The following is a 12,115-nucleotide window of genomic DNA, read 5'->3' on the forward strand; positions in this document are numbered from 1 at the left end:
TTTAAGTGGGTATGTAATAATCTATTTTTTTCTGTAACTTCCATTTATATTTACATGTTATTGCAGTAACAAACACAAGGAAAGGTGAAAATGAGATCACTTAAGTTAGTAGATTTACTTTAAAGATCAGAGAGACAGACTAGGAATTTAATTACTTGGGTCTCACTTTATAGGTAGTATGATAAACCATAGCAATAAGAGGTTATCAAAAAAAAAAAAAAAAAAAAGTAGTAACCATAACATTCATTCGTTAATTGTTATGGTTATCAATAAAGTTGGATGACGCGTGCCTAGCACGTGACGGCGAACTAGTTACATATACAAAGTATCCATTAGGACTTCCTTCAAACACAACTACACACACGTCAACCCTTACTATTTTGAGCTACGAAAGATACTAGTATGTAGAAATGGCTTGCCAAATGGGATGATGTTTATTAAAATTTGATAGTCTTGCCATAATGTTGTTTACAAACGCCTAAAGTACTAGACGATGTATTGAGGTAAAACCACCATGCCAGTGCTAATGCACCGAATCCCATTGAAAGTTGTGCTTTAAAGCTAGTCTTTGAATATGGATCATTACATAATAAAGCTGCTTCGGTCAAAAAAATGCTCAAGTCTTAACTATTGCTCTAGTTCCAAATACACCCTAAATGACTAGGGAGTGTAAACCTGTCTACATCAAAAGGATGAAATATGAAAGGCCAATTGTTGCTCAAACATCCTCAGTAAATTAATTATCAGATAATGATCAAGTAACGGAAGGCAATTATTCTATCTAGAAGCGTATACAAAGAAGCAACAATGCGTGACATATGATAGCATGACATATAGGATCAACAGACCATAGAGAGCTTCAAGTCTTTAATGTGCACGGGTCATTTTCATTTTTGGCCCTGCCTTTTTCATCTGACGAGAACGTTCTTTGGCTTCTTTCTTGCGAATGGCCTCAGCACTCAGCTTAGCTTCAGCCTCCTCCATCATCTTTCTCCTATCAGCTTTCTTTCTTTGCAAGTTCTCTTGCCTGGCATTCTGCAATTCTTTGTATGCTTCTTGGGCAGCCTTGACTCTGGCAGCATCAGTTTTGGAACGCGCCTGTAGTTGCAGGAAAGATACCCATTAATAACAAATGAGAAATCAGATTTAAACATGAACAATAATATGCAAAACTAATACCTGTGAGCTCAGTTTGTATCGTCCAACTAAATCAATGTAATATGGAACTAGAGCCACAAGCCTAGTCATGTCAGCCATGTTCTTATGATCGGGAAGAGCAAATTTGAACATCAACTTCTTTTTATGGACTCCAGAATGTTGGTCTGAGAAATGCATAGAGATAAAGTACTTCCCAAGCTTCTCAAAAGCCTTCTCTCCCAAGACCTGCAAAGAAGAATACATTTTATTTAGAATACTCGTGTGGAAAAAGCTACAAACGTACATGCAGAGGAGAGACTAACATAGCACAAAAAAAAAACACAATGATGATGGATGGTAGAGTGAAATAGAGCCAGTGACATAAAGAACTTAATTTCAAGACATAACAAGAAATTGTGAATCACATATATATCATAGCTCATCTTCCCTAACAAGCAGAAATTTCCATCTCAAATATTCACAAATTGCAGCATTAATAAAACTGTCAGAAATTTCTTTAAACTCTTTTTTCTCTATATTTGGAATGAGGGTAGGGGGTGTTAGAGTAGGCTTCATAATAGGTTTTGTGAATGATGGGAAATTAGTCCCACATTGGTAGAATAGAAGTTGGTTATATAGGTTAGTCTATATAGCTAAATGTTGGGATGGAAGTCCCACATTGGTAGAATAGAAAAAGTTAGCTTGTTCAATTCTATTTAACTTGTTGGAAAAAAAGTTCCACATTGGTTGAATAGAGGATATAAGTTACTCTATTCTATTTAACTTGATGTTGGGAAGAAGCTCCAACATTGGTTAAATAGAAAAGTTTAGCTTGGAGCTAGTCTATAAGTTTAATATTTGGAGCATAACAATAATTTTAACGTGTGTCATGGTTATGACCACGAGCCCGGTTAGGTGGGCTCCCCGGTCGAGCACGAGCATATACTTAGAAAAATAATATTTGCTCGCACGATAGGGCTAAGTTAGCCCGGTCGGGCGCGAGAGCAAACTTATTCGTGCGCGAGCCTAGTTAAAAGATTTGTCTGTTTATTGCCCAACCGGGCGGGCTTGGCTCGATCAGGCGAGTGTAAGTGATTACTTTCCTACGGTTAAATTGATTAGGATAATAGTGACTATTCATTAAAAGTCAAATTATTTTAATTATTATATTTTGGAAATAGTGACTTTATAATAGTGACTAATCATTAAAAGTCATTATTTTAATAAATTATATTTTGGAAATAATGACTTTTGGATTAAAAAGGTTGTTCATTATATATTTAATGGCTCCAAAAATTATAACTGACTTTTGACTTTTATCTTCTTCTTCCTTTTCTATTCTAATTGTTCTTAAAGTGTTCTTATGGAGTTCAATTACATTGCTTTAATTGATCTCGAATTTAGGGAAATCCTGGAAACATATTAACCGGTAACCCATAGCAATCATAGTGGGGGTTAAAATTGCTTTAAGGACAGTGTAAACACGTCCCTAATTCTTCATTCCCGTAATTATTTTCTAAGAGGGGTGCAGTAACTCTTCTAATTGACTATCCCTAGAGAAAGTATTTCATCACAAAGTTACTAGAAATATTAAGCAAATTTAACAAAGTACCCATAGATTAATTACACAAAAACAAGAAGTTATGACATTTCACACATCTTTAAATTAAAGGGAATCGATAGAAAAACAGGGGAAAGGGGAAACAAATAAATTTCAAAAAATTTAGCAATAATTCTCAAAAAAAAAAAAAAAAAATGTTGAAAAAAAAGGAAAAGAAAAGAAAAGATGCAGTATATGAAATAATAAAAAGGGCAAATAATGGGGGCAACTAGATAGATAGCTATTATTGCTAGCAGAAAGATTGAGCACAAACTTGTACTTCTACCGTTACTATTGCATCATGTAGAGTTTTACTATTATTGTGCACATCTTAGACAACTAATATCTTTAATTATCTATTAAGAAAAACTACTCCCTTTGCTTCTATTTGATTGTCCTATTGGGAATATTTAGTGATTTCAATGCTTATGGGATCTAACTAACCAATCGATCAAAGCCTTAATCCCATAAGTGGGGTCGACTACATGAACAAAAAATGATTATTACGTATAGTCATCCACAAAAATCTTCCTATTCCATCCTTATGGAATCTAATACTTTGGATAATTATATACGTCGAAAAAAAATTTGGTTTCCAAATATGTAATACTTATATTTTTCTTGTACAATGCAGTTTGAAATTTTTTAATTATAATAGAAAATTGTGCAAACGCAAAAAAGGATTTTTTTTTTTTTTTTAAAAAAAAAAGGAAGAAGAAGAAGAAACAGAGACGGTATAAAATTTGACATTTTGAAAGCTTGTATCGGTACAAATCCAATAAGACTCCGCATGACTATATTTCCCCTTACTAAATTCCAATACATGATCAAAGAGGAGTGTGCAAATGTCATAAAAAACAGCACAATATTATAAGAGCGAGGGAAATTTTATAAATCGTTACTTACTATTCATATGTAGAACTGTAGGCTCAGTCACTCTACTTCATGGGAATTATTTAATTTTAAATTACATTATTGACAGTCAGAACAGATTGAAACAAAATAAAAGAAATAGCAAACCAGCTATACATCCTGTATACTAAACGTTAGAGTACAGGACGACTTCATTAATAAATAGGAACCCAGTAATTATGCATCTCTAATGTGTCCGATTTAAGATGAGTGCATGAACTAGAGATGCACATGCACATACCCAAACAACGACAGTCCTAAGCCATTGAATAAGGCCTTGCATCTATTAAAAATATTGCTGAGGCAATGGCCAAATGTCAAAGCTGAAGTAGTCTTCCCCAATCTCCAGCTCTCCATGCATGAGCTATTTACATGTTTTTCTTCCAGATTAAACCAGGAGGCACTTTTTGTGCCCATTTATTTAGGTTAGCTTGACATCAGTACCAGGAGTACATCATCACACATTACTACATTATTTCTTCTATAAATTTGGTGTATAAAGTTAAAAACAAGTATTTTAGATTGTTTGAGCAAAGAAAATTTATAATTGCCATCTCTGTAATATGTAACTCAAGCAGAAAAGAGAATAATGATATATAACCCAACTTCCTAAATCACCACTTTTTTCGATAATGTTGCTTAAGCAACCAAGAAGTTTGCAATAAAAGACATGAGATTTATGTTCCTGTTGGTGATTGGTTTCCTTAAAAAGAACCACACAGTTGATGAAAATTGCAGGAAAGGTTATGCATTCAATCTTTGTCAAGTACTCTCTCAAATTCTCAATCCCACAATAACCGGCCACATACAATTTTGAGACATCTTAAAATAATGGCCACTCTTCATATCTTTTAAGTTGAATATACTATTATTATTTTATTTCCATTGACCATAAACCTCTTTTTATATCTTATAGGATTTGTTGCATTAGTATCATAAAAGATGCTTATTCTACAATTGTATAATTATGAATGATGGTCAGTTAAATTATGAAATTTCAAGCCAGCGCCTTGAAATTGACTTCCTCCCAATTGTGGTCAATGAGGGTTGGAGTACGGAACAATCAATAACACTCACAACACTTTATAGCTACCAAAACATTTCCGGAAATATATCATAAAAATTAACAGATGAAGTTAACTAGCATACACGTCTTCTTCCATTAAATAGAATGGATTCAACGCAATGAAAATCTTTTGCAATTAAACTAAACCTCGCCTCCTTCCATCCATTGCCCTTTGATAGAAAACACATAAACACTTCAATCTTCTCATATCCAAAAAAACAATCCAGTGTTGGGATAAGGAAGATTAAACCTCAACATAAAGTGAACAATCCCTAAATTCAAGGGCTTGTATATACATACTAATTTCATTTTTCCACCAAGGAAAAAGCACATCAGTCAACACTTTATAAAGCACTATTTCAATTCTAACATAATTCTAAGGGGGTGGGGGGGGGGGTGGGGAAAAAGAGTCAACTTTATATAAAATTAACCCTTCTAAGTCTTGATGAGACCCACAAACTTATCACATCAAAGTGTAACATTATAAGCATTTCATATAGACCATAGCTTAAAAAAGCACCCACAAACAATCATATATATCAAGCCATCATATATAAGTGTAACCAATTTTCAAACAAGCTAATAGACAAACACAAATTCCTCAATATAACAATCACAAAAAACCCATAAAAACCCGAAAATAGAGAATTATACCTGATCAAGCACAACTTCAGTGATTAAATCACCAGCAACCTCCTTAGACTCAGAGACAACACTCAAGTCCTCAGAGAGCCACTTTTTATTACTTGGTGTTGGCATCAAAGAAGCAAATCTCTGAAGATCTGGCAACTCCTTAAGCATAGTTTTCGCCGCCTTCTTCCTAGCCACCGCGAAAACGAGCTGATCCATAGCTTCGTCGTTCATATAAACCTCGAAAGTAATCTCATCTTTGGTAGGCACAACAGCATTGTAAACCCTGGATATCAAATCATGTCTACTCCTCAATTCCAAGGTAGCCAACAACCCTTGGCAATAACGCCGACCACTGGCATAAAACTTAAACACATTTTGACCTTCTTTCAACAACAATGGCGAATCCTCCCCTTCGCCGACCCCTAGCAGAGAGAAATTCTTCTCGAAAATGGTATCCTTAGTTGCAAATTTCGCCGCCCAAGCTAAAGCCAAATTCTCATTCTCCTTCTTCCCACTAAAATAATTAATCCCAAACACAATCAAGAAGCTAACACAAGCAATTTCAATACCATAAACCGAAACCAAAGACTTAGGATCAGCAACGAATTGGGTTTTTGCTACAAACTCATCCTCTTTGTTTTTTACAACAGTAACACTCTCCGTAATTTCCGGGGATTCTTGATGGAATTCTACAGGAAGACCTTCAAACTCGTCTTCATCCCAATACTCAGATTTGGGATAAGAATGAGATTCTTTAGCTTGAGGATCTGAAGGCGGAGAAGGGGGAGGAGTACCGTGGTGAGTTTGCGAATCGGATTGGGTCAAAATCGGGGAAGGCGGGAGATCAGTGAGATGGATATGTGAGTCAAGTGGTTCATCGAGTTCATCGAGCTCATCGCCGAAACCTTCGAATTGGGGAGGAGGAGGAGAGGCGTAGGTGGGGAGAGAGAGGTGGTGAAGGAGGAGAGAGAGAAGAGAGAGAAGTGCGAGAGTGTACCAGAGAGCATCGCCGCTTCGAGGGAGTAATAGAGAGGTTACTGGTGTGATGTATTGAGAAGTCGTCGATCGTTTCGCCATCTTTGAGCAAAGAGAGATAGAACGAAGGGGGGATGATGATTGATTGTTGTTGCCAACTATAAGTGCAGCCTGGTCCTGGCTTTTATGACACTTGTTTATGATAAATATTTCCTCTTTTTTTTCTTTTAAATCAAAATATTCAATGTAAATAATTTCAGTTTAATAAATGTAATTTTATTTCAATAAAATAAGTTCAACTCAATAAATATCAATAACGAATTGTTCAATTTACCTTATTTTTGCTGAAATGAAATTACTTTTTGCTGAATTTAAATTATTTTTACTAACTTAAATTAAATTTACTGAACTGAAATTAATTTTGTTGAAGTGAAATTATTTTTATTAATTCTCTATTAAATTTCTTCTTTAAATTTACTGATTTTACTGAATTGAAATTAATTAAACTATTATTTTTTTATTGAATTGAAATTCTTTTTACAAAATATTATTTTTTTAAGGTGAGCTAAACAGGGCTTAACTTCAAAAAAGAAATATAAAAGGCAATTAATAAAAATAAGATTAGTTCACTAAAATTAATTTCAATTCAATAAAAATAGTTTTAAGTTCAACAAAAATAATTTCATTTCTATAAAACTAGTTTCAATTCAGCAAAAATAATGTTAAGTGAACATGGTCTTAATTTTGTAATTGTATATTTAAGTAAATTTGTATTAAAGACAGATAGAGAAAGAAAATAAAGATGTTCAATGTGATAAGATAGTGAGAATTTATTAACTAAAAGGAAAAGTGATACATATAAATTGAAACTTTCATTTATAGAATGTGATGCTCTTATAAAAAAGGATGAAATATTATTGTTCAAAATGGTATCTGTTTTGGTTAAAAATACCCATGACACGTGGCCCAATAAAATGGTGACACGTATCACCTTAGGAGAGGTTCAAAATGAACCAATCCTCTACTGACACGTGGCATCTCCAATCATTGGGAAAAAGACGGCCATCCTGGCCTAATTCCCGAGATAGCCCATCATTCCTAGGTTTTCGTAACCTAAGATGACTGCGCGCATCCCAAGACCCTATAAATAAGGAGATGATCCCACCTGGGAACACATTCAAAAATATTCACAAAAAACAAAGCAATCATTAATTGTAGATATTTACTCCTGATCTCGGAATCCAAGAAGATACTTTACTTTCCGCACTTTTTACTTTGTCCTACACGTCCTAACTTGATCGTCGGAGGCGGAACTCCACCCAACCGGAGTCTCTGTTGTTTTGCAGGTACAGGCGCCTAGAGTCCAGTCTTGGAATTGTAACTCTCCCGAGGGACACAGAAAACACCCAAACATTTGGCGTCGTCTGTGGGGAGAGTACTTCTAAGATGGCTTCACAAGAACCTATACCGCCTCCTAACACTACTACAAATCCCGTGATTTCTGGACGCTTTACTCTCGACGCTGGCCTCTTAGCGTCAACATGAAATTGTAAACTCCGTGTTTAGTCGACGCTTTTCTAGTCTAGAAATTTGTGGACAATGAAAGGCGTCGAGGATTCTACATGCTTTGCACGTGACCATAATTTTCAGCCCACTCAAAACTTAACCGCCCTTCTACACAAAATAACCCCTGTAAACTCTCTGATTCTTTCACAACGAACCCTAATTCGCCGCCAACCCTTCTCCAATCTTCACATTTCATCTCTAAAGACATCGATATTCAGTGAATTCGGCTAGAAAACTGTGAAAATCGCATCTCTTCGTCAATATCGCCAACTCAATTCATGTTGTAGTAACATCCTTGCTGTTGTTATCAATTGATTTTGCTAGTTTTTTGCTTATATCTCACTGAAATTTCTTTTATTTATCTTGATATGTGGTTTCTTTTTGTTCAATTGAATCTAAATTTATTTTAAAGTGTGTTTTTCTACCGATTGTTTTTTGTTCTTTGGGGATTTATCGGTTGAAATTATGTTACAATGGCACAGATAAGTTTTCAATATGAAGCTTCTATGATGCTCCAATATCGTCTAATTATAAGAGGTATTGAATTTTTTCCCCTCTCAAGTTTACATTTTTAGGATTTTTAAAAGTAATTTATCTTAAGTTCAAATTTTTCCAGATCTTGTTGTTGAAGTTGTTCTAGGTTCATTTTTTTTTTCTTTTTTTCCTCTCATTTTCAATTCTTTGTGTTATAAATAATCCGATTTTTGCATTTGTACTTCAATTCGTACAATTAAAAAAATTCCCAATTTTTGTTTTGTACTAATAGCTTCAGTCTCCTCCGATCCACCTCTTGCACATCGCACAACTTCCGACGCTGCTTGCTACAATATCTGGAGTTATTAATTAAGATATATTGAGTCAAATTTATCATTTTAGTTATCTCATAATTGTTCTGATATTATGATCCTTTGTTTTCGTATTCTTTGTAACTTAACTAGTAACAGAGATATTCCCTCTTCTTTCTTGATCTGTTGGGTGTTATTATCTCTGAAATTGTGTAGATTAGGCTTGAATTTCCTGGGATTTAACTAATCAGGTGGATGTTAGCTTAATCTTGTGAAGCTGGGGTGAAGAAAGCTTGTGGTGGGTAAGGTGTGATTGATATAGTGGGAAAGTGGAGTTCTTTGGGAAGCAAGTTAATGGACTTGGGGATCCAAATTGAACAAGCAGAAACAACAACTCTCGAAAAAATAAGGTGGAATTTAAATATTGTACCATTTTACATGATTATTTAGAGTCTTAGAGATATATTGATGCATTATTTATCCGGTTTGTCTTAGCAATTAACTTGTATGAAAACTGCTGTTTATGGTTGAAATGCACTGTAATTGTTCAGACGTTAATTTAATTCTATTAAGCTTTATTTAAACTAGAAACTGCAGAAACACCATGTAGATGATTGCCCTCTTTCTAGTTTTAATTTTCGCGAAAATGCAAAGCTCCACTATGAAACAAATGGCCTACATGTATCATGGAAATTAGCAGTGAACTTGTAGATTTTATATTGCTATATAGTGCATGCATTCTTCAAGTGAGGTTTAATTGCAGCAAATTAGAATGATTGATACTGATGATGACATTTCTTGGTGCAATATTTTTATTTGGGTTTAGCTTGTAATATTGTTCATTAAGGTAGTGATAGAAAGTTTTTTTTTTAATTTTTTTTTACTGTATTTTCACTTTATGTTACAATCCTTGAAGCTCGATTTGTTGTATGGGCGTCGCTTTCACCCTAGAAAGCTACTGTTGTGTAGAAATAAGAAATTAGGGGTGGGATTAATAGTGCATTGTTATTTTATACAACAAAATGATGACATGAGTTAAATGTGAAATGTAAAATGTAAAACGTTACTCCGTAGTATATTGAGCTGAGGAGTTGTAGATTATCATGATCCCTTGCTTGATCTTTGTTTGAAATGCTTGATTTCTCATACATTAGAAATGACTAGGTATCTTTGTAAACTATCTCCCTAGTTAGAAATTTGATGTCACTCGTAATTCAGATTATAAATGGTTAAATATCTCAATGGTATTATTAGGTAGTGAACTAAGTTTCTTACTCAGGCTGACTTTATGAACAATGCACCCAATGTTCAGCACCCAATGCGATAGGATGCATTTGGGCTGCCAATAGAGCAGCATGCTATTGATGTATGTTTTTATTTTTATTTATTTTAAATCCTAGGACATGGCTTTATCACATTTTTGTTTACAGTTTCTTTTTGTCACAAACTATGGCCATCAGGTTGAATGTTTTGTGATAATAATTAGGTGATAAATATATTGTTTTGTGTGAAAAGTTTGGTCTTTGATATGAGAACCCGCCGTAAAAAAAAAAAAACAAAAAAAAAGTTTACAGTACCTTTTTGTGTGAAAAGTTTGTCTTTGATATGAGAGCCTTGTTTAAGTATTTTTATTTTTATTTTTATTTTTGGTTTTTGCAAAATGAGAGTCCAGATAGATAGTTTCTTCATCTGAAATCAGTCCACAAATAAAGGAACAATATTTCATCCCTCATTTGGAAAAGGCTTTAAGTATCAATTTGTAATTTGTTGTGTATTGAGTTTAGATAACTAGGCTTAATCATTCTAATGGGATAGAGCAGTTATATTTTGATTCGCTTCCACAAGATCGAGGTGATTAGTTTGGTGGAATTTGATTGTATTTGACTGATATTTAAATTTTAATATGCTCACTAATTAACCCCTCTTATATTATTTATACATATTGTTTTTTCTCTAAATTAATTAAATAAGATCGAGGTGATTAGTTTGGTGATTAGGGAGTAGTAATATCTGAAATTGATATGAAACTTTGCTTTCTATTTTTTTCTTTGATGTGATTTATTATTGGTGATTTCTCAAATTAGCTGGGATGAATTCAATTTTCTGAATAAGAAGAGTTCTTGATGTTGATATTTTTGTTATTTGCAGATGAATTATTTCAAATTTAGTGTTAGATTCTAAAATACTCAGCTTCATTATTTTGGCTGTATTAATTTGCATTTACTGTTCAAATATTGCTTTCGTTATAACTATGCTGCTTGTTTGGAGTGCTTGCTTGTTCCAATTGTTTCTGCTCCCTATGTTCCCATTATTGTGAACTGTTATTAATATTGGGTAGTGTTTTGCTTTTGTTTTTGTTTAGACATGCCATGAGTATTACAGCTTGAGGACGACACTGTTACTGTTACATGAACTCCAAGATTTTCCTAACTGAGAGACTGGCTTCTTACATAGAATTGTAGGCTGAAAACTCTACTTTGCTGAAGAGCTATGGTAAATTGCATTTCTTGGACATAAGATTGATCTTTGTGGTGTTTAATTTTGAGCTTTACATTTTTGTGAAACAGATTCTAGTTCAACTAGAATTTTTCATCAATATTGTTGCTGTTTCAGGATGTTGTGAAACAGCTTTACATTTTTGTGAAAGAGCTTTACATTTTTCATCGATATTGTTGCTGTTGCAGGATTTTTTCATCGCTATTGTGAAACAACTTTATATTTTTGTGGTGTTTAAGATTGATGTTGTTGTTACAGGATGCTGATCAAGCTCCATCTTGCGTTGTTGCTCCATAATATTGTTGCTAATGCTCTTAGTCCATGATGATGAGGATCTACAAACATCAAAGGGTGTTCTGTGAATTCAAGGCCAACAATGATTCGAAACAATATGAACTTTGCTTTACGCCCATTGCAAGAAGATTAAGGAGCAGCTAATTGGAGATCGATTGATTGAAGTTTTTTTTTTTTTTGTTGAAGAAATGATCAGATTTATTCCACTAGCTAGTACTAGTCATGAGTGAAGTGTAGGTTGGAATTATATTTCTTGTACTACCTAATAGCAAACTCATTACAATGAGTTATTGTCCATGTACTATAACATATTTATATGCAATAACAAAATTGGCTTAATTTTGCTGTGTATATATTGATAATACTAGTATATACTAGTAAATTTTTAGTGTGAAATAATTTTTTTTGGTACTTATATTCTAGATATTTTTGTAAAGAATCTGGACAAAAAAAAAGTCACAAACAATAAGAATATAGACAGAAATAAGCGTCGCAAAAATATAAAACATCTAATATATGAGACTATAGACACAATAAAGCGTCGCCAAATTTGAAGTTTCAGACACAAAAAAGCGTCAATAAACTTGAGAAAGTGCGCCAAAACTGCAAATTTCGACGCTTCGTATAAAAATTTGGACGTCTTAAAGCGTC

At 33.7% G+C, this 12,115-nt stretch overlaps 1 protein-coding gene and 1 long non-coding RNA gene across 5 annotated transcripts; one reads left to right on the forward strand and one right to left on the reverse strand.

Moving 5' to 3' along the window:
* Positions 1 to 415: 415 nt before the first annotated feature.
* Positions 416 to 6,425, reverse strand: LOC110709162 (uncharacterized protein At5g49945-like). Its single transcript, XM_021887378.1, has 3 exons — positions 5,370 to 6,425; positions 1,180 to 1,383; positions 416 to 1,098 (listed from the first exon to the last, which is right to left on the reverse strand). Exons 1-3 carry the CDS (start codon positions 6,423 to 6,425, stop codon positions 868 to 870), a joined length of 1,491 nt encoding a protein of 496 aa, XP_021743070.1. The 3' UTR covers positions 416 to 867.
* Positions 6,426 to 7,958: 1,533 nt separating this feature from the next.
* LOC110709163 lies at positions 7,959 to 11,815 on the forward strand. 4 transcript variants are annotated; one of them, XR_002508869.1, is made up of 5 exons: positions 7,959 to 8,169; positions 8,372 to 8,426; positions 8,656 to 9,084; positions 11,037 to 11,167; positions 11,429 to 11,815. It is a non-coding gene; the product is annotated as an uncharacterized LOC110709163 (long non-coding RNA). The 4 variants fall into 4 exon arrangements; XR_002508868.1 differs by having other exon boundaries at positions 7,960 to 8,426; XR_002508870.1 differs by having other exon boundaries at positions 7,969 to 8,426; positions 8,926 to 9,084.
* Positions 11,816 to 12,115: the final 300 nt, after the last annotated feature.

This window comes from Chenopodium quinoa, unplaced genomic scaffold, assembly GCF_001683475.1.
Source record: "Chenopodium quinoa cultivar QQ74 unplaced genomic scaffold, ASM168347v1, whole genome shotgun sequence".
NCBI classification, from domain to species: Eukaryota; Viridiplantae; Streptophyta; class Magnoliopsida; order Caryophyllales; family Amaranthaceae; genus Chenopodium; species Chenopodium quinoa.

Coding starts and splice junctions, on each gene's coding strand:
- LOC110709162 (XM_021887378.1), bottom strand. CDS start 6,425: ATGGCGAAACGATCGACGACTTCTCAATACATCACACCAGTAACCTCT. Junction 1,384..5,369: donor CTGAAGTTGTGCTTGATCAG/GTATAATTCTCT, acceptor TCTTCTTTGCAG/GTCTTGGGAGAGAAGGCTTT. Junction 1,099..1,179: donor GATACAAACTGAGCTCACAG/GTATTAGTTTTG, acceptor CTGCAACTACAG/GCGCGTTCCAAAACTGATGC.